Source organism: Condylura cristata, unplaced genomic scaffold (genome assembly GCF_000260355.1).
Source record: "Condylura cristata isolate star-nosed mole 26May11 unplaced genomic scaffold, ConCri1.0 scaffold00043, whole genome shotgun sequence".
Classification (NCBI taxonomy): domain Eukaryota; kingdom Metazoa; phylum Chordata; class Mammalia; order Eulipotyphla; family Talpidae; genus Condylura; species Condylura cristata.
Genome location: NW_004567144.1, coordinates 398,394 through 419,770, shown reverse-complemented (window position 1 = coordinate 419,770; position 21,377 = coordinate 398,394). Strand labels below are relative to the sequence as shown.

Here is a 21,377-nt window from a genome sequence, read left to right as displayed (position 1 = left end):
TCCTTCTTTCTTTCTTTCTTTCTTTCTTTCTTTCTTTCTTTCTTTCTTTCTTTCTTTCTTTCTTTCTTTCTTTCTTTCTTTCTTTCTTTCTTTTTTGATTACAGAGAAAATTTCCATTGTGTATATGGAATCCAGTCTTTTTAATCCATTCATTGACTTTTGGGCAGCTGGGCTGTTCCATGTCATTCCAGTTGTAAATAGAGGAGCAATAAACATGGTCGTGCAGGTATATTTTAAATCAATATTTTGTGTGTTTCGGATAGATACCTAGGAGCACAATTGCTGAGTTGTACGGTAGCTCCATGTTAAGCAGTTTGAGGAACCTCCAAACAGTTTTCCATAGTGGTTGTACTAGTTTACATTCCCACCAGCAGTGCAGGAGAGCTCCTTTTTCGCCACATGCTAGCCAACATTTGTTGTAACTAGTTTGAAAATTTGCCATTCTCATTGGGGTGACATGGTATCTCATTGTGGTATTAATTTGCAACTCCCTTATTACAAGTGATGTTGAACATTTTTTTCATATGCCTGTTGGCCATCTGCATTTCCTCTTTGGAGATGTGTCTTTTTAACTCGTCTGTCCATTTTTTGATAGGGTTATTTATTTTTTTTTGAGTTTCATCAGTTCACTGTATATTTATGTGATCAATCCTTTATCATTAGTTTTGTGTGAGAAAAATTTTTCCCAATCTGTGGGATTTCTGTTTTTTTTTTTTAATGTCTATTTTGCTGTACAGAAGCTCTTTAACTTGTTGTTTTCCCAGCTATTTATCCTTGCCTTCACTATTGTTGCATTGGGTGCTCTATCTTTAAGGAAGTCACTGAAATTTATGTGTTATAGTGTTTGGCCCATTTTGCTTCCAATTAATTTAAGGTTTCTGTTCTCATGTCTATTTCTTTAATACACTTTGAGTTCATTTTTGTGTATGGTGTGAGGTAGTGAGGTAGTGATCTATTTTCTTTTTTCTTTTTTTTTTTTTTGCATGTAGCTTCCCAGTTTTCCCAAAACTATTTGCTGAACAAACTTTCTTGGTTCCATTGTATCTTCTTTGCTCCTTTGTCAAAGATTAGTTGTTCATAAACCTGTGGGGTTTATAATTGGGTTTTCTATCCGAATCCACTGGTCTGTATGTCTGTTCTTGCTCCAGTATCGTGCAGTTTTGATTATTATGGCTTTGTAGTATAGCTTGAAGTTTGGGATTGTTATCCTTCCGTTCTCTTTCTTCCTAGTCATGAGTTTTGGCTATTTGAAGTCTTTTGTTGTTCTATATGAATCTCATCAACATTTTTTTTTTCAATTTCTTTGAAGAATGTCATTGAGACTTTAATTAGGATGGCGGTGTTAGATCTGTATATTGCTTTTGGCAGGATGGCCATTTTGATGATGTTAATTCTACCGATCCATGTGCAGGGGATGTCTATCCTATTCATGTTGTCTTCTTGTATTTCCTTTAACAGTGTTTTGTAATTTTCCTTGTATAGGTCTTTTACCTCTTTTGTTAGGTTGATTCTCAGGTATTTGATTCTTTTTGTTTTAATTGAAAAGGGGATTTTTTTTATTTCTGTTTCTTCTGATTGGTTGTTTGTGTTATAGGAAGGTCTCTGATTTTTTGTGTGTTGGCTTTATATCCTGCTACCTTGCCAAACTGGTTAATGGTTTTAATTAGTTTCTCTGTGTAGTTTTTAGGGTTTTCTATGTAGATTAACATATCATCTGCAAATAAGGATAGTTTTACTTCTTCTTTCCCTATTTGGATTCCTTGTATGTCTTTTTCCTGTCTTATTGCTCTGGCTAGAACTTCGAATGTTATTTTGAAGAGCAGTGGTGAAGTAACAACCTTGTCTTCTTCCTGATCTTAAGGGAAAGGATTTCAGCTTTTCTCCGTTGAGGATTATATTGGCTGTGGTTTTTTCATATATGGCTTTTATCATGTTAAGGTATGTTCCTTCTATTCCGACGATTTCGAGGGACTTAAATGTAAATGGGTGTTGAAATTTTTCGAATGACTTCTCTGCACCTATTGATATGATTATGTGGTTTTTATTCTTCTGTCGGTTGATGTGGTGGATTACATTAATTGATTTTCTGATGTTGAACCATCCTTGTGCTACTGGGATAAAGCCCACTTGGTCATAGTGTATTATTCTTTTAATGCATTGTTGGATTCTGTTAGCTAAGATTTTGTTGAGGATTTTTGCATCGGTGTTCATTAGGGAGATTGGTCTGAAGTTTTCTTTTTGTGCGTTTTCTTTGTTAGGTTTTGTTATTAGTGTGATGTTGGCTTTGTAGAAATTTTGTGGCAGTTTTCCTTGTTTTTACATTTTTTTGGATGAGTCTGTGTCGAATAGGCATGAGTTCTTTTCTGAACGTTTGGTAAAATTCATCTGTAAATCCTTCTGGTCCTAGGCTTTTTTATTGGGGGAATGTTTTGATTACTTTTTCAATTTCCTTGCTTGTAATTAGTCTGTTTCGTTGTTCTATTTCTTCTTTATCTAGCTTTGGGTGGTTGTAGGTTGTAGGAATTTGTCCATTTCTGTTAAATTTTCCAACTTGCTTTCATAGAGTTGCTCATAGTTTTCTCTGATGATTCTTTTGATTTCTGTAGGATCTGTTGTGATTTCTCCTCTTTCATTTATGAGTCTGTTTATTTGTGCTTTCTCTTGTTTTTTCTTTGTGAGCCTGGCTAGTGGCCTGTCTATCTTCTTTATTTTTTCAAAGAACCAACTTTTGGTTTCATTGATTTTTTGGACTGTTGTCCTAACTTCCATTTCATTAATTTCTGATTTGACTTTTATTATTTCTTGTCTTCTGTTGGCTTTTGGGTTATTTTGTTGATCTTTTACCAGTTCTTTAAGGTGGGACATTAGGTTGTTACTTTGAGTTACTTTTTGATTCTTTGTATGAGCTTTTATTGTGACATATTTTCCTCTTATAACTGCTTTTAATGTGTCCCATACATTTTGGAGACTTGTGTTTTCATTGTCATTCTTCTCGAAGTATTTTTTAATTTCTTTGTTGATCTCCTCATTTATCCAACTATTTTCCAGTAGTGTGGGTTTCACTCTCCATGGGGCAGGCGTGTTTCTTGCCTGGTTTATTTATATTTTGATTTCTTCTTGGTTATAGAAAATATTTGGTATGGTTTCGATCTTGGTGCATATATTGATATATATCTTGTGACCCAGTATGTGGTCAGTCTTAGAGAATTATCCATGTGGATTTGAGAAAAATGTGTACTCAGATTTTCTGGGGTGCAGTATTCTATAGATGTCTGTTAGACCCATGTTTTAGTGTCTTTGCTTAGCTTTTGTCTTCTTGATCTGTCCATTGTGGAGAGTGGCATTTGAAGTCGTCTACTATGTATCTGTTCTCTCTGATATACATTTTCATGGATGACAGTAGTTTCCTGATATATTTTGGTGCTCCTTCATTTGTTGCATATATGTTGGTGATTGTTATGTCTTCTTTTTTTGTTATCCCCTTCCTCAAAATGTAGTGTCCGTCTGTGTCTCTTTTAACCTTTCTTAGTTTGAAGTCTATTTGAGCTGATACAAGTATAGCTGTTCTTGCCTTGTTTTTTGGTCCATTTGCTTGTAAAACTGTTTTCCATCCTTTTATTTTCGATCTGCTTTTATCTTTTGCAGTTAGATGTGTTTTCTGCCAACAGCAGAACATTGGGTTCTGTTTTTTAATCCATCCTGTAATTGTGTCTTTTTACTGATGAGTTTAAGCCATTTACATTTAGAGAAAATATTGATATACTAGCACCTACGTTTGCCATTTTAGTCCTTTTGTATTTTTATCCCTCATTTTGAGCTGTTCTTGTTCATTCTTCTGTTGGATTTGGTCTGTGGGTTTCCTGTAGTATTTTTTGGAGTTGGGGTTTAGTCATGACAAAATTGTGAAGTTTCTGTTTGTCTGAAAAATGTTCTTATTCTTTCTTTGTAGAAGAAAGAGAGATTTGCAGGATAGAGGTTTCTTGGTTGGCATTTGATGCTTTGGATTTTGTTGAGTATGTCCCTCCACTCTCTTCTTGTCTGTAGTGTTTCTTCGGAGAAGTCTGATGTTAGGCGTATCATTTTCCTTTTATAGGCTATTTGTTTCTTCCCTCTTGACATTCTTATTATCTTTTCTTTGTATTTTATTCGTGGTAGTTTTACTATAATGTGTCTTGCTGTGTTTCTCCTGTCATCATGGTAGTTTGTTGTTCTTCTTCCTTCTTGGATGTCTACTTTCATCTCCTTCATATTAGGGAAGTTTTCTTCTATTATCTCTGTGAATATTTTCTCAATTCTTTGGCCCTTCTTTTCACTTTCTGGGATAACTATAACTCTGATGTTTCCTTTCCTGATGGTATCAGCTAGCTCTTGAATTGTTTCTTCGTTCTTTTTCCTTTTTACCTCTTTTTTCTTTTTTAATTTTCTTTGTTTCTGTTTCTTCAAAGGTGTTGATTCGTTCTTCCATTTCCTCTATTCTGTTTTCATTGCTTTTCCCAGCATTCTTTATCTCCTCTAGTGGCCTTTTCACCCCTGTATTTCTTCTATTTCATTTTTTAATGTCTCATTTTCTTTTTTTTCAGTTTGTTGATTGCTTGTCTCATATCTTTTTCCTTCCTTTCACTTCTTTCATTCATTTCCTTGTTTGCATTCTTCAACTCCTTGATAGCTTGCCACATTTCATTTTCTTTTTCCTTCTCATCTTCTTTTTGTTTGTTTATCATGATGAATCTGAATTCTTTATCTGGTAGGCTGAGCAGTTCTATTTCTTTTATTTCTTTGGTGCTTTCTGGTGACTGACCTTTTGATGGTGAATTTTTCCCCTGTGGACTTCCTTGGGTATTTGTTTGTCTTCTTTTCTCTGTTATGTATTTTCTAATACTTTCTATTAGCTGAGACAAGGTATTGCTATTATTGTCTGGCATTTTTTTTTTTTGGATGTTCTTTCTGGGGTGGCTGATGCACCTCCAGACACTTCAGTTGTGGAGGGTATTCTCAGTTGTACTTTTTTTCCAGCACTCACTGTGTGTAATTTGTTCTGTTGTCTCAGCTGGTAACAGTCAGGGGTTTCCTGTGTTGTTCAGCCTCTTCCAGGAATACGTTGAGCCCTTGTTTCTGGCAGGTGCCTGTTGATCTTTGTAGCCTTCGGATATCCTGGGTTCTCTCTATGTTTGGGTGTGCCCATAGAGGGTATAATGTATTAGATTTGTAAGTCTCCCTGGAGCTGGTCCTGTGGTTGAGTTGGTGGTTGGCTTTGTTCAGTTTCTAAGTACTGTGAGCCTTTCTGGCTCACAAGTATTCAGTACTCTGCTGTGGGGGTGGGACATGCCCCCACCACAGGAGTGACATAGGGCTGCAATCCTCCCAGCTGAGCAGGCTGCCAGTCCTCCCTCTGAGCTTCCAGGGCTCTTTGTGTCTACTCCAAACAGTCTCTACCTGAGCAGTGCCTCTCTACTGCCTGAGTTCCTCTCACAGGGCTCAGCCGTATCTCTTTAACTCCAGGATTATATTGCAGGTTTTTTGTGGGTAGATGCAGTAATCATGTAGACCCCTTAGCAAGTCTCCCCATTTGAGGCATTTCTTAGGGCCTCTCTATGTCAAATGTGCCTGTAGAAGATTGTTAAAGTTATTGCATTTTCCCAGGTTTGGGCCTGTGGTTTAGTTCTGTCTAACCATTTTTTTTCCTCTTTTTCCTCTGGGGTTTTGTGAGTCCTGCTGACCATGCCTTAAAAATGGCACCAAGACTTGACCTTATCCTAATGTCACCTAGTCTCAGTTCTCTGTTGTGGGGGGGGGGCGATATGTGGTAGGGCTAGAGGCACGTCAATGTCAGTTCCTCTTCTCCACCTCCCAGGCTCTAAGTAGAGAATTTCTCCCCCTCTCCACCCCACCACAGCTTGGAATCCACTCACCTAGCTGTGTTGTCTCAGTTTATATCCAGGGCTTTATCAGGGCTGCTGGAGCAAAGAAGTGCAACACATCTGTGGGGTATACTAACATCTGGGAATCTGGGCACTCCCAGATCTGAGCTGCAGTCTTTTCCTACAATTTAGTTTCCTCTCCCAAGCTGAGTTGTCTCAGTTTATCTCCAGGGCTGTAGCAGGGCTGGGGCAAAAAAAAAACACTGCCACCACTGCTCTAAGTCTCCCTTCAATCTGTTTTTATCTTTTGCAGTTAATTGTGTTTCCTGGAGCCAGCAGAACATTGTTTTGTTTTGTTTTTTTTTATCCATCCTGAAACTCTGTTTTTTTTAAAGGCTTATTTATTTATGCATACAGAACTTGGGGTAGGCCAAAGTTGCAGGGGCAGTGAGAGGATTCACCAGAGACAGAGTGGGAAGCAGAACAGGACCATTGATGAAGTACATTGCTAATGAAGTACACTGCTGAGGGAAGCAGCAGGCATGTCAGGAGAGGTCTGCTGCACCATGTGGATCACGTCTGGGGTGGGTCAGGGATTGAACTCATGCTGAAGTGACTTTGGCTTCTTAGTGTTGTTCTTTAACGTGCTGCACCGCCAGGGAGGTCCTTACTCTGTGTCTTTTTATTGATGCGTTTAAGCCATTTACATTTAGAGATAATATTGATATATTGGCACTAATGTTTGCCTTTTTGGGGTCATTTTGTGTTTTTATTCCTTGTTTTGAACTGTTCTTTTTCATTCTTCTGTCAGATTTGGGTTGAGGACTTTGTGTAGTATTTTTTAGAGTGGAGGTTTAGTCATGACAAAATTGTGGAATTTCTGTTTGTCTGAAAATATCTTTATTCTTTCTTTGTAGAGGAAGGAGAGCTTCACAGGATAGAGTATTGGTTGGCATTTGGTGCTCTGGAGTTTGTTGAGTATGTCCCTCCACTCTGTCCTTGCCCATAATGTTTCTTTGGAGAAGTCTGATGTCATCCGGATTGGTTTCCCTTTATAGGTTATTTGTTTCTTCCCTCTTATCACTCTCATGTTTTCCTTGTCTTGTATTCTTGGTAGTTTTTCTATGATGTGGCTTGCTGTATTTTTCCTATTGTCATGGTAGTTATGTGTTCTTATTGCTTCTTGGATGTCTACTTTCATCTCCTTTTTCATAATAGGGAAGTTTTCTTTTATTATCTCCGTGAATATTTTCTCGATTCTTTGGCCCTTCTTTTCACTTTCTGGGATACCTATAACTATGATATTTCCTTTCCTTATGGTGTCAGATAGCTCTTGAAATGTTTCTTCATTCCTTTTCCTTTTTACTTCTCTTTCTTTTTCTGTTTTAATTCTCTTTATTTCTGTGTCTTCGAGAGTGCTGATTCGTTCTTCCATCCCATCTATTCTGTTTTCATTATTTTCCACAACATTCTTTATCTCCTCTAGTTGCCTTTTTATCATCTGCATCTCTTCTATTTTCTTTTTTGATGTCTCATTTTCTTTCTTCAATTCATTGTTTCATATCTTTATTTTTCTTTTTCACTTCTTTCATTAATTTTGTTGTTTGCATTCTTCAATTTCTTGATGACCTGTCTCGTATAATTTTTTTCCCTTCTCATCTTCTTTTTGTTTGGTTCTCATGATGATTTTAAATTATCTATCTGGTAGACTGAGCAGTTCTATTTCTTTAGTGATTTCTGGTGACTGATCTTTTTGTGGTGAGTTTTCCCCCCGTGGACTTGCTTGGGTAATTGTTAGTCTTATTTTCCTTGTCATGTATTTTCTAATATTTTCTACTTGTTGAGACACAGTGCTGCTGTTGTTGGCCAGCATTCTTTCTAGATATTCTTTCTGGGATGGCAGAGGGACTCCCAGACACTTCAGTTGTGGAGGATGTTCTGAACTGTGCTTTGCTTCAATATATCCTGTTTGTCCACCCTCAGCTGTGTGGAATTTTGTCTGTTTTCTCAGCCAGTGACAGTCAGGGGTCTCTTGTGGTGTTCAGCTTCTTCCAGTAACATGTTGAATCATACTCTCTGGAAGGTGCCGGCAAGAAGTGTCTGGATGGGCTGACTGTCTCAGTTGAATTTATGGTTTCTTCTGTTGATCTCTGTAGCCTTCATATGTCCCAGGTCACCTCCATGCTTGTATTTTTCCATGGGGTGGTGGTGGGGTGGGAGTGGGGTGAATTAGAAGTGTTATAGTTTTCTCTGAAATTAGGCCTGCCCTTGAGTCAGTCACTGGTTTTGTTTACTTTCTGTGCACTGTGCACACTGAAGTGCAGTGCCTTTATGACTCACAAGCCTTCAGGCCTCTGCTGTGTGGGTGGGGATGCAGGAATGCTAGAAGGTCTACAAGTCCTCCTTCTGCCCCTCCAGGACTCTTTCTGCCCACTCTGAGCAGTCTTTCCCCTCCACTTGGGTTCCACTCTAGAGCTGAATTGTCTCTCTTTACCTCCAGGGCTTAACACAGGTTTTGTGAGTAGATAAAGTAAGCAGGCAAGCCTCCCATCAGAAACACTTTCTAGGTCCTCTCTATGCTTGGATGTGCCCATGGGGGGTCAGAGGAGTGTTAGAAGTGTTGTAGTTTCTCAGTGACTGGGCCTGTGATTGATTTGTCTAACATTTTTTCCCTTTTATCTCCTGGAGTTTGTGAGCCTTGCTGGGCAATGCCTTAATGGTGCACAATTCTCCAGACCTCTGCTGTGGGGGCAGGGGTTGCAGAGAGTGCTAAAGGGATGAAAGCCTCCCAGCTGCATCAATCACCAGTTCTTCCTCCCCACATCCAGGGCTCTATAAGCATTTTCTCTTTGCTGATATCCCTCCTTTTTAAGGTTCCAAATGTGAGACTTGGTAGTCTGAGAACTTTTAATGGGTTAGAAGTATACTGGTGCAACTAGAGTTCATTCTTTCCTTCTCAGAGAAAGGCTTGTATAAGGTACCCCAGCTTTTCCACATCAGTATCTTTTCTTTCATTAATGTATGCATCTACAATATTTCCACTCTCCCTTCTTCAGGACCTCTGGCTGAGCCAATAGTCCTGCCACCTATGTCTCTCACTGCAGTCTACAGTTTCTGGTGTCCATTCCACCTGCTGTTCAATGTTTCATTTTTATAGTTTGTGTTTATGTCCAGTGTCCAATGGGGGGCTTCAGTTTCTCCAAGGTGTATAGTGTCCCTTTGGTTATCTTTAAAATTTTCCTCTCAGAAACAAAGTAAGGAACTCATTCACTTGCTGCATTGGTGTGACTCCAGAGTTCATTTTTAAACCCAGTCAGTGTAACTTTAGAGTCAGAATTCTTAACCTTGAATCTATTACCTTATCTGAATCTGTCCAACTCTGAAGTAAAATTTAGATAAAGGCAAGGAATTGCCCAGGAAATACACATGGTACTGATTTGACTTTTGCTCTCTCTTTCGTTCTCAGGGACATTTGAGATTTACTGCCAAGCAGGCAGTCATAGAGAAGCAGGGATGAGGGCAATCTATAATGTTTCACAGTGTCCTAGACACAAAGCCACCCCTCAGGAACATTACCAGGCTGCAAGAATCTACTACATCATGGCAGAAGAGGTAGAGTGGGACTATTGTCCTGATAGGAGCTGGGAACTGGCATGGCACAACCAGCCTCAGAAAGACAGGTAAGTTCAGGAAAGTATAGATCACACTTTCAGTCTTTTGATCATTTTGTAGCTAAAAGAGATACTGAAATTTTGAGTTGAGGAAACCCTTATCTAAAGTAACTGTATAAGATAGAAACAAAACTAAAGTAGAACTAGAACATAAGTTATCTGGAACTCAGTGCTTCTTCTATATTCTGTTGGATAGATGCTTTTAATTGTTGATTCATTTCATCTGTTTAGACAGAAAGAAGCACCTCTATGAACATTTAAATTGTATAGAGAACTTACTCAAGGAAGTGAAAACCCAAGATTCACTATCTCTTGTCAAAATGTCATTAAAGATAAGCTGTATAGTAGAAAAAGCCCATAATAGGGTAACTGAAGTAAAAAATCCATTTCTTGCTTGCATCATAGTACAAATATGAACAGCTCATAACATTTGTTTTTATCTTGGAACTAAGTTACCTATTCTAGTTATAGTCATTCCAAATATCAAAAAATGTTAAAGTTCAGGTTCAGCAACATAATATGTAAGGCAATGACTTGGAAGTTATATATATTATTTTCTCTCACACATAATTATCCTAATCTTATTCATATGACTATACCTAGCTGCATGGAATTCATGGAAATATAGTCTCTGGCTTGACAACCATGTCCTCAGCCTAAACCAGAATGGAGGTACAGTTTAGCATTATTCACTTGAGTTTACTTTTGCTGCTCTAACAACTGTTTGCCAATTATTGTCCTTCTGGTTGGTTACTGAAAGTTACAACCTTTTTTTTTCTAACTTGTTCTGTGACTGAGAAAAAGTGACTTCTCTTTTCTAGACTTTATCTTTAAAGTGAGGTGGTATCATTGGAAATACCAACTAGAAGGAGCTAGGGAAGGAGCAGCAAACTTGAATCTGGCTCCCTTTCTAGCTGACAGAATCAATATTGATAAGTCCTTTCACCTCTGGACCACTGATTTCTTCTCTGGGACAGACCTACTTCAACAGTCTATTGGGGCTGTCAAGTGATAAAATGAGTAATAGGAATTAAAGTATAAATGAATAATAAATCTCTTTGTAAGTAGAAAAGTATCTTAAAGGAGAAATCTGTAATATTCAGTTTCCTCTTTAACTTTCCATATCCCTTAACCCTACAGCAGCCAAAACACTTACTATTCTCCTGTCATCTATACTGTGTCCCTTTCTGAAACAAATTCCATTTAAACACATCATTAAGGCTCAGAGCTTCTGATTCTTATCCCAGAGGTATTGCCCTATAAAATTGTATTACACATTCCTTCATGGATATAGAAGACAAGAAACTATGAATGATATTGAAACATGCCACATTTAATAGCATTTATGTACCTAATGTGGCAGGCAATATGAGAATAGAAGAAAAGGTCCTCTTTTCCATTTGTGACATGAAGTTAGGTTTGACTTAGCTTCCCATAAAACAGTACCAGGGCTGGGGCATAGATTCTTGTTTGTGTTCTCACCTGTGTGCTCACAATTGCAAGATACCACTCTGGCTCAGGGAGCAGAGACAGTGGGGTTTATTAACAAAAGGGAGATTGGGAAAGATGAAAGTGTTTCTAAGATGATAAATGAACAGCTGCTCTACCTTAGAGAGTGTCAGCTATGTCTGGTAGTCCAAAACAAAGGCTGCTAATGCAAGATGGAACTGTCCCTTCAACGAGAGAACTGGAGCTAGGGGTACAATGGTAAGCATGCATCAGGAGCCAACTCACAGTGACAGCTGGAGGTAATCACAGCTCAGACTTCTTCTGTGACACTGCAGCAGCCAGCAGCTTTACTCCAAAGGCTAGGCTGGAAATCACAAGATGCTGTACCTAAAAGTTCTAGATGCAACAACACCGGGAGGCAGTGCTGAAGGATTAGAAGTGGTGGTTGACTCTCAAAGGTGGCCAGATACAGGTCAACAGTTCTGGTTACAGGCCAGTAGGTGATAGCATGAGATAACTGACACCAGTGTAAAAGCTATTAGTGATGGTGGCCCTAGCCAACAAGCAGATCTTTTAGAGACACCAGGCATAGGCTGACAGTTTTCTCTGTAGGTGATGTGAGAGGCAGGGCTAGAGTCAGGTGCAGAAGTGAGGTTTCTTCAAAGTTGTATGGAGGTCTCTGAGAAAGTCTCTGTTAAGGCTATGAGAATCTATGAAAGTGTCAAAGTCTGCAGAGGCTTCTATCCCAACAAATCTTATTGATTACTCTGTCTGCCAAGGTATTTTCAGGATTCCTGAAGATTTATCTGAAGTTATCTGATGAACAATTTCAAGCTAACTATGCTCGGGCTTATATTCTTTTCAGGGTCCTTGCCTTTCAAGTCTGATTGGTCTGTTTACACTTTCAAGTTTGATTGGTGTGGCAGACCAAACTCCAATCAGATCATTTCTTTTACAGTTGTGAATGGTCTCAAAAACCTTGAATAGCACCAGTGAGAGCTCATACCTGATTGTCCTAGTTGGAGCTTGAAACTTATCTGCTCACTTACAATTCTGGCACCATATTCATAATTTAACTCCTAGTCAGTCATGCATCCAAATCTGATTTACACTGAGGCTCAGGCTTGTGTCCAGGGTATGCTTGGGATCTACAGCTGAAGACATATTCAGCTGGGCCATATGCTCATCTGAGCAGCCCTTAACCAGGAATCATGGGATTAATGAGTCGTTGCTGTTGTTGGGGTCCATTAGACTACCCTGGGAGCTAGTTCAAGGCTGGTCTGTAGGTTATAAATGGACCTAGCCCTCAAATCTAGCCATTGAGGTATGAGATTGGCTCAGTGAAGTGGGCCTCAGCAAAGCCAGTCATGCCTGTATTTTGTGCAATGTATGTGGGTTTCCTATTTCACCAACATCTGAAAATAAGGGGTTAATGTCATACCAACTTTTTGGATTCTTCTAGTTATGGTCACATCTTTCTGAGCAACAAGGATGGGCTCCTGGGTTCCAGATACAAGAAGGCTGTATTCAGGGAATACACTGATGGTACATTCAGGATTCCTGTACCAAGAGCTGGAGCAAATAAACACTTGGGGATCTTAGGTAAAGACATTCTACTTTCCTATTAGAAGGCTGTAATACTCCTATGAGGTTATGTAATATCAGCAAGCTACCACATCCCCCACTGTCTTTCTTTCTTTATGATATACTGAAAATACAGTCTCATTTTATAAGTTAGTAACGAAAGTAGCAATCATAGTGTGGGTGATTCATAGATTCTGCTACAACCTTGACCCAGGCATTTCCATGCCTCTATATCCATGGATCTCTGGGGGTAACAGATTTATTTTAATGATAAAGTAAGTAAAAGTTAGGAACCATCCCTTCCCAAGTAGAAAAAAAATAAACTAAAACAAGGAACTGGTAGTACTCTTGCACCTTAGTTTAATTATTAGTGCAGTTTCTTTTATAAGGGCCAACATATCTCCTAATTATTGTTGCACAGAAGGGACTCATTGGCCTTTGTAGAGAGTCCAGCAATTCTCTACTCTGTGCCAAACTCTTATGCCTTACCATCAATTAGTCTACATTGCCTACAATCTTGGGCTATTATATAGTGAGATTTTTGGATGGGTTAGAAATACAATCTTTATGCAATATCTTGGTACTGTGGGAAGCAGTAACAATTTAACACCTTGGAATTTTAAAAATGGGGTCATTCATGACTCTTAATCATAGGACAATTCTTGATTATAGGGAGTTCTTATATATAGCCCATTGATGTGTCCTGTTCCATAATGTCGTTAAGAATGCTTCTTCTTTTGCATATGTTAGGTCCACTTCTTAGAGGAGAGGTTGGTGATATCTTAACTGTGGTCTTCAAGAATAATGCCAGCCGCCCTTACTCTGTGCATGCCAATGGAGTGCTAGAATCTGATATTGGATGGCCACTGGCAGCTCAACCTGGTGAGTGGGATTTTTTAGTTAAGAGACAAAGGAGGTGTGGAACCACTGTTTTGAACCTCTAATATTTTCCTTGAGAAAAATTATGTTCTTCAAGGATGTAAACATAAATACTAACCATGACTAATCCACAGCCTGAGTTTGACTATAAAAAATACATAACCCCTTGGCCCTCCCTGGTGGCGCAGAGGGTTAAAGCGTAGCACTGAGAGGCTTAAGTCACTTCCGCATGAGTTTGATCCCCGCCTGCCCAGGAAGTGACCACATGGTGCGGCAGACCTCTCCTGACCCGCCTGCTGCTCCTCTCAGCAGTGTGCTTCATAGATTTGCCTGTTCTGCTCCCTGCTCTGTCTCTGGTGAATCCTTTCACCCTCCACATCTCTGGCCTGTACCCCAGTTCTGTATGAGTAAATAAATAAATCTTTAAGAAAAAATACACAATCCCATTATAAACCACCTACTGTAATTTTGTGGAACCTCTGCTTTGATCCACTAATATTTTCCATGAGAAAAATTATGTTGTTAAAGAATGTAATCATGAATATTAAACACAACTAATCCACAGCCTGAGTTTGACTCTATAAAAAATACAAAATCCCTGGCCCTCCCTGGTGGTGCAGTGGATTGAAGCACAACAATAAGGAGCTAAAGCCACTTCAGCATGTGTTCGATCCCTGGCCCTGGAGGTGACCCACATGGTGCAGCAGACCTCTCCTGAAACACCCACTGCTCCCCTCAGCAGTGTACTTAGTCAGTCAGCCTGTTTTGTTCTCCACCCTGTCTCTGGTGAATCCTCTGGTGCCCCTGCACCTCTGGCCTGTACCCCAGTTCTGTATGCATCAATAAATAAATCTTTAAAAAAATACACAGTCCCAGTATAAGCCATCTATCATATATTTTTTTAAAAATATCATTAACATCCTTTAATCAAAGCATCCTTAACATGTGGAATATTTCTTTACCAAAGATTCCCTTAAATTTTGAACACAGATTGAACTTATAACTCTAGCATTTGAAGTTAATATTTGCTATAGTGTCAGTTGTTAATTATGGATCGAGTGTCCCATATTATATACTTATACTTAACCCCAGCCAAAGATTATTTTCCTTTATTACAGACTATATCCTAACCCCAGGTAGAAACTAAATTTCTAATACTAAACATAGGGTGTCCATAAGCATTTTTAAAATAAATATTTATGTATGCAGACAAGAACTAGGGTACAGGCAAGAGATGTGAAGGTTGAGAGGATTGACTAAAGACAGAGTGGGAACAACAGGCAGTTCTACTGAAACACACTACAGAGGGGAGCAGCAGGCAAGGCAGGAGAGATTTGCTGCACCATGTGGGTCACCTCCCTGGCCAGGGATGAACTCATGCAGCAGTAGCTGAATATAGCTTCATAGTGCTGCAACTTAACCCCTTGTGTGACAGGGAAGTCCATGACTGCATATAAGAGGTTTACTTTTATAGGAATAATTTTAGAGGTTTTGAATGCAGTGGGAAAAAATACTTATTCATATTCCTAAACTTAACTTATACAAAGTTTCTTGCCTTATAATAGAAGGGCAAGAAAAGTATAATTATAATTTCATGTGCTGTGTTAAATAGGGATTTTTAAAATGTGCTAGAGAAGTATAATTTAATGTTTGGATTGCTAAAGATCATTTCCTAGAATATAGTGACATCTCAGCTGGGACCTAAATCAGTAATTCTCCAACTTAATCATGCTTCAAAATCACCTGGAAGGGTTGAGAAAGTACATATTGCTGGCATCAACACTCAGAGTCTCTGACTAAGCATATCTGAAATGGATCTTAAGAACTATCTAGGTCAAATATGTTTCCAGGTGATACTGATGATGTTGAACCACCAACTTCACATTGACCTAAAGGATGAGAAGTATACAGGTAAAAGAATAGTGTGAAAAAAAAAAGGCATGGAAAAGGATGTTGTTAATATAAAGAATGCAATCTGTAAATATCCAGTAGTAAGAAAGATGAAAGTTGAATTAGAGTTAAAGGGACATGTTCTTAAAAAGATTAATAATTTATATAATCAATTGGACTTGGTGACTAATGGGATATTGCAGGTGAAAAAGAAAATGTGATAGCCACATTTTCAATTATGGCAATGTTGGTTTGTATCATTTATATTTTAGGATACCCCTTTTCCAGTGATGTTACCAGTGTACCCCCACCACCATTGTGCTCCCTCCTCAGTTTGTGCACATCCCCTCTAAATACCTCTCCCCTCTAAATACTTCATTTCTATAGCCAGCTTTCAAAGGCTAATTTTTTAGTTTTGCTTTATCTGACCCTTTGTCTGATTTCATTGCACTCCACATATATGTTACACCACCTAGTGTTTGTCTTTCTCCTCCCGACTGATTTCACTAAGTATTATCCTTTCCAGCTCCATCCATGTTGCCACAAATCATAAATTAAATTAATTTATCATTTTTGACCACTGAGTAATATCCTATTGTGTATGTTCACCAAATCTTAATCCACTCATATGTTTTTAGACACATAGGTTGTTTCTATGTAAATATCACTGCAATTAATTAGTATATTTGTGTTCTTTCGTTTAGTACCTAGGAGTAGAAATACTGGGTCATATGGTAGAAGCATTTTCAATCTTCAGAGAAGCCTTAATACTGTTTTGTGTAGGAGCTACACCAGTTACATTCTGACCAATTATATAAAAACATTCCTTTTTACAAACATTTTCAAAGCTTGTTGTTTTGAGGGTATTTTTATATGGAATACTCCACAGGAGTGACACACTATCTCACTGTAGATTTGATTTGCACTTCCCTGACAATGAGTGATCATTTTTTCATGAGTCTGTTGGCCATCTGTGCATCTTGTTTTGAGAACTGCCTGTTTAGCTAATCTACCCTTTTTTTGTGTTATTTGTTTTATTTTTTGCTGAGTTGTGTGTGTTTTTTGTGTATGTGTGATATAAGCCCCTTGTGAAATGCATGGTGAGTGAATATTTCCTTCCATTCTGTAGGGTGTGTTTTTGTTTGTTTATTTGTTTTTTGTTTTGTCTTGGTTATGGTTTCTTTCACTGTGAAGAATCTTTACTTTGATGTAGTCCCAATTGTTGACATACTCTTGCTTTCCTTGCTGGAGATATAGCCACAAAAGACATCCCTGAAAACTGTCAAGAAGTATTTAGCCTCTGCCCCAATGGGGTCTAGAATAGAAGCAGTACTGTGTGTCCTACCCACTTATCTGTGTCATCCCAGCTCTTTTGCACATATCTCCTCCCAGTTAGGTCCATGCTCATCACTTAATCTCACTGTGAGCCCACCCTATCACAAAAGCCAGAGTTTGACCTGCTGTTTCCATCCTGGATGGCTTCAATTGTCTTTTGACACCCATCTTGTGTTGTATATAATTGCATTTCTTCAGCTTCTTTTCTTCAAAGTCATCATTGTTCCCTAACTTTAGGAAAGCTCTATTTTTTTAAAGATTTATTTACTTGTGCATACAGAACTGGGGTGCAGGGTCGGTGAGAGGATTCACCAGAGAGAGAATGGGGAGCAGAACAGGCCAACTGATTAAGTACACTGCTGAGGGGAACAGTGGGCAGGCCAGGAGAGGTCTGACACGCCATGTGGTCACCTCCAGGGCAGGCAGTGATCGAACTCATGTGGAAGTGGCTTTAGCTTCTTAGTGCTGTGCTACCAGGGAGGGCCAGAGCTCTATTTTTAACCCAAGTGAAAGGACCCTCTGAGTCCCATGCCCATCTGGACTACTTTAGGTTTTCATTTCTGGAGTGAAGCAAAGAATCTCTTCTGGATCCATCTTTCTCTCCTCCGGTCTGACCTTTCCAGATGGCAATTTTTATTGCTTATTGCTTTGAAAACATCTCCTCATTCTCACCTTGCCCTTAGGGTATTCTCCAAGAAGTCTAATATCAAACTGTTGGGATTCCTTTTACATGTTACTGTTTCTTTTCCTTATCTACTTTCTGTTTATTACTGTACACCAGGGATGAAGGCTGGGTATCTTTTTCTGGCTTTCTGAAACTTGTACCCATGCAAAAAGGAATGTGAGCAAATTCCCAGAAAGCCTCCCTCTCACACTGTGTAGGGAAGCAAGTATCAGATATATCATTTCAATCCTGTGCTTCTGCACTTTTCTCAAGGCTAGCCAAAAATCTCCCAGTGCAGACAGGGTTCATTATAGAGAAACATCATATTGTGTTCTTGTTAAATGCTGGATATGGGCCACAGGTCATGCAGTATAGTGACTGTTCACTATTTTCAAAGATAGTGATCTTGAAACCCTGACAATAAAGCTTAATTGATATGTTCAGTAGTTCTGCATTGTGCCACTGTGAAGGGAAGCAAGTACCAGATCTTTTCTTAAATATATTTATTTATGCATACAAGAGCTGTGGTACAGGGAAGAGATGCATGGGGGGAGGATGAAAGGATTCACAAGAGACAGAGTGGGGAGCAGAATAGGCAGATTGACTGAAATACACTGCTAAGAGGATTAGTGAGCTGGGCAAGAGATGTTTAACATGCCATATGGGCCACCTCCTTCACCAGCGATTGAATTTGTGCTACAGTGGCTACCAGCAGCCCCATAGTGCTGTTCTTCAACCATTTGCAGCATCAGGTAGGGCACAAGTACCAAAAATTTTTATAGTTCCAGGACTATACCTCTGCTGAATACCCAAGACAAGCACAGAAATAACTCCTAGCAGATATGCTTATTATGGTCACTTACCTCTTAAGTCCTAATAAACTTGAATTTTTTACTGTTCTCCCTACACTCCAAGGAATGTAAGAATCTCTAGTTATTTTTAATATTTATTTATTTATGCATACAATAACCAGGTTTACAGGCCAGGGGTACAGAGGCTGTGAGCAGATTCACTAGAGACAAATGGAAATTTTAGAAATGCAAATCACAGATATTTTGAACAATATCTTCATTAGCATTCATACAACAGAGGAAGGGACTAATGAACTTGAATATGGTCAATGGAAACTGAAATACTAGAATGAAAAAAAAAAAAAACAGAATGAAGCATCCTGTGATATAAGGCACTCTAACATACATGGAAGTTTAATCATAAAACAAAAAGAAATAATGATAAGGAAGAAGACTTGAAATATTTGCCAAGATTAATAATAAACACCAATCCATGGATACAAGAAATTCAGAGAACAACCAGGATAATGACCAGAGAACCCCAAACACACACACATAAACACTCCTAGTAATATTTGTACACCCTATTGAAAACAAAACAAACAAAAGTTCATGGAAATGGGGTTAAAGTTACATACGAAGGAGGAAAAAGGATAAAAATCATGGCAGACATTTCATCAGAAATTATAGATATTAGAATAAAATAATGGTAACATTTTTAAAGCACTGAAAGAAAAATAACAAGAAAAAAAAAACAAAAAATAAACGAACAAAATGTTTTCCTTTACTGAGAAATTGAGAAGGAAGAATAACACATTTTAAATAAAATTGAGCATTTATTGCCTCAATATATATTACAGGAATTTATAAGGGAGTATTTTGAGTAAAGAGGCATGACACCAGATAGCAAAGGAAATTTACTTAATGACATAAAAAGTAATGGCAATGGAATAAATGAAGATAAAAATAAATTTCACTTTGTTCCTTTTAAGTGCTCTAAGAAATCTATCTAAAAGAAAAAAAGAAATAATGGCAATATATTGTATGTTTGTGCATACAAATGTCAAATATATGACAAAAGCACAATGGGTGGAAAAGATATTGGGAATATGTGGTTGTAAAACCCTTATACTAGATATTAAGCAAAGTATTATTTGAATACAGATTCTGACTAATATAAAATGCATATTGTAAACTCTACAGCAATAAGCAAAATTATTTTTAAAAAAGGTAAAAATCTAGCAATTCTAATTTTGGTATTTCCCAAAGAATACAAAAACACTAATTTGATTGGGTATATGCACTCCCTCATTCATTGCATCAATATTTATATTAACCAAGTAATGGGGGAAAAAAGTGCCCAATAACAGAAAAAGTAGATTAAGATGAGGTGTATATGCACAATGGGAAGCTAAAAATAAATAATAAGATGAAATTTTCCCATTTGTGACAACATAGGTGGAAATGAAGAGGATTATGTTAAGTGAAATGAGTCAGAAGGAAAAATAAATACTGGATGATTTCACTCACATCTGAAGTATAAAGAAAACAAAGGAATAAACCCTAGAAACATAACTTCAGAAATGAGGCTATTAGAGGGAGAGGGGGAGAAGAAAGCAAGAAAAGTGGCCACAGTGATTACTAACTCAACCATACACAAATAACAGCTCAAAATGGATTGAATAACTAGACATAAGACCTGAAACTTTAAAATGCATACAAGGAAATATTGGTGAAATACTACATGATATATACCTCAGTAACATCTTTAAAGATACATCACCCAAAGCAAGGATAGTAAAGGAAAGGAGAAACAGCTGGGACTACATCAAACTAAAGAGCCTATTTACAGGAAAAGAGACACTACATACAACGAAAAGACACCCCACTGATTGAGAGAATAATTTTTCCCACAATACTAATGATAAAGGACTAATCACAAAGATATTCAAAGAGCTGATGAAACACAACAAAAATAAACAACTCCACCCAAACTGGAAAGACACACTTTAAAAGACACTTCTTCAAAGAAGAAATGCAGACAGCCAACAAGAATATGAAAAAAATATTCAGTATCACTTGTAATAAAGGAAATGCAAATCAAAATAACAATGAGCTAGCATTTCATATGGCACATATTAAAAAAAAAAGCAGAAATAATTATTGGTGCCGGTGTGGAAAAATAGGATTTCCACTACACTACTGGAGGGAATGCAAACTGATAAACCCACTATGGAAAGCTGTGTGGATGTTTCTCAAATTTCCATAAAATCCGGCAATTCCACTTCTAATTATCTACCCCCAAAACACAAAAGCATGAATTTAAAAGAAAACTTGCATCGGTATGTTTATTTCTGCACTATTTACAATGGAGAAGATATGGAATCAACCCAAATGCCCAAAAAGATATGACTGGGTCAAGATTTGCACAATGGATTATTTACTCAGCAGTCAAAAAATAAATTCATGCCTTTTGGGGCAACATGGATGGAGCTGAAAGTGAGAATGCTTAGTGAAATTAGCCAGAAAGTAAAAGGAAAATACGGGATGATTTCACTCATAGCAGGAGTGAATGGGATCAGGAAAAAAAAAAAATTGTAACTAACAACTATAAACCAGAGATATTTTACAGGGGAGAGGAGAGGAACAGGACCAAAACTGAGGTGGGAAGAACACACAGGACTGTAGGAATGGTTTATGGGTGAAATGGTGGTGGGACGTCCAGAGGGATTACAAATGAGGTGGAAAAAAAGTACAAAATTAAAAAAAAAGATGTGAGTATATATATAATATTTCAAAAAGTTTGTTTCGAACAACAATCTTGTTAAATAGAAACTGAACAGTGTTTATCTTCTTGGAATGGAACTAAACAGGAAGCTTTTTGTTGTCTGCCCTATGGTAACTTGAATTTGAGCCTTAAGGATATATCACTTAAATGAAATTAAAATTAAAATAACTAAACAGACATGTGTTGTCTCTCAAAAAATATATAGATTTAATTACTTACTCTTCTATCTTAATGTAGGCATTCATGGTTATAAATTTTTCTCTGACTTTTCTGCATCACATCAGTTTTGGTACATTGTATATCCATTTCTAGTCATTGCTAAATATTTTACAATTTCCCCTGTAATTTCTTCTTCAATTCATCATTCAGTGTTTTTTTTTTTTATTACAAAGTTTATTTTTACATCATTTTGCACATTTTTTTTTCCATCTCGATTGTAATCCCCGCGGGTTTCCCATCACCAGATCA

At 37.8% G+C, this 21,377-nt stretch overlaps 1 protein-coding gene across 2 annotated transcripts in view; it reads left to right on the top strand.

Moving 5' to 3' along the window:
* HEPH (hephaestin) overlaps window positions 1–21,377 on the top strand; it is a 90,039-nt gene that overhangs the window by 28,521 nt on the left and 40,141 nt on the right. For both annotated transcript variants that reach the window (XM_012733920.1, XM_012733919.1), the window contains 3 exons: window positions 9,325–9,538; window positions 12,441–12,580; window positions 13,313–13,444. In XM_012733920.1, the coding sequence (XP_012589374.1) occupies window positions 9,325–9,538; window positions 12,441–12,580; window positions 13,313–13,444 (486 nt within the window). The remainder of the gene's footprint in view (window positions 1–9,324; window positions 9,539–12,440; window positions 12,581–13,312; window positions 13,445–21,377) is intronic.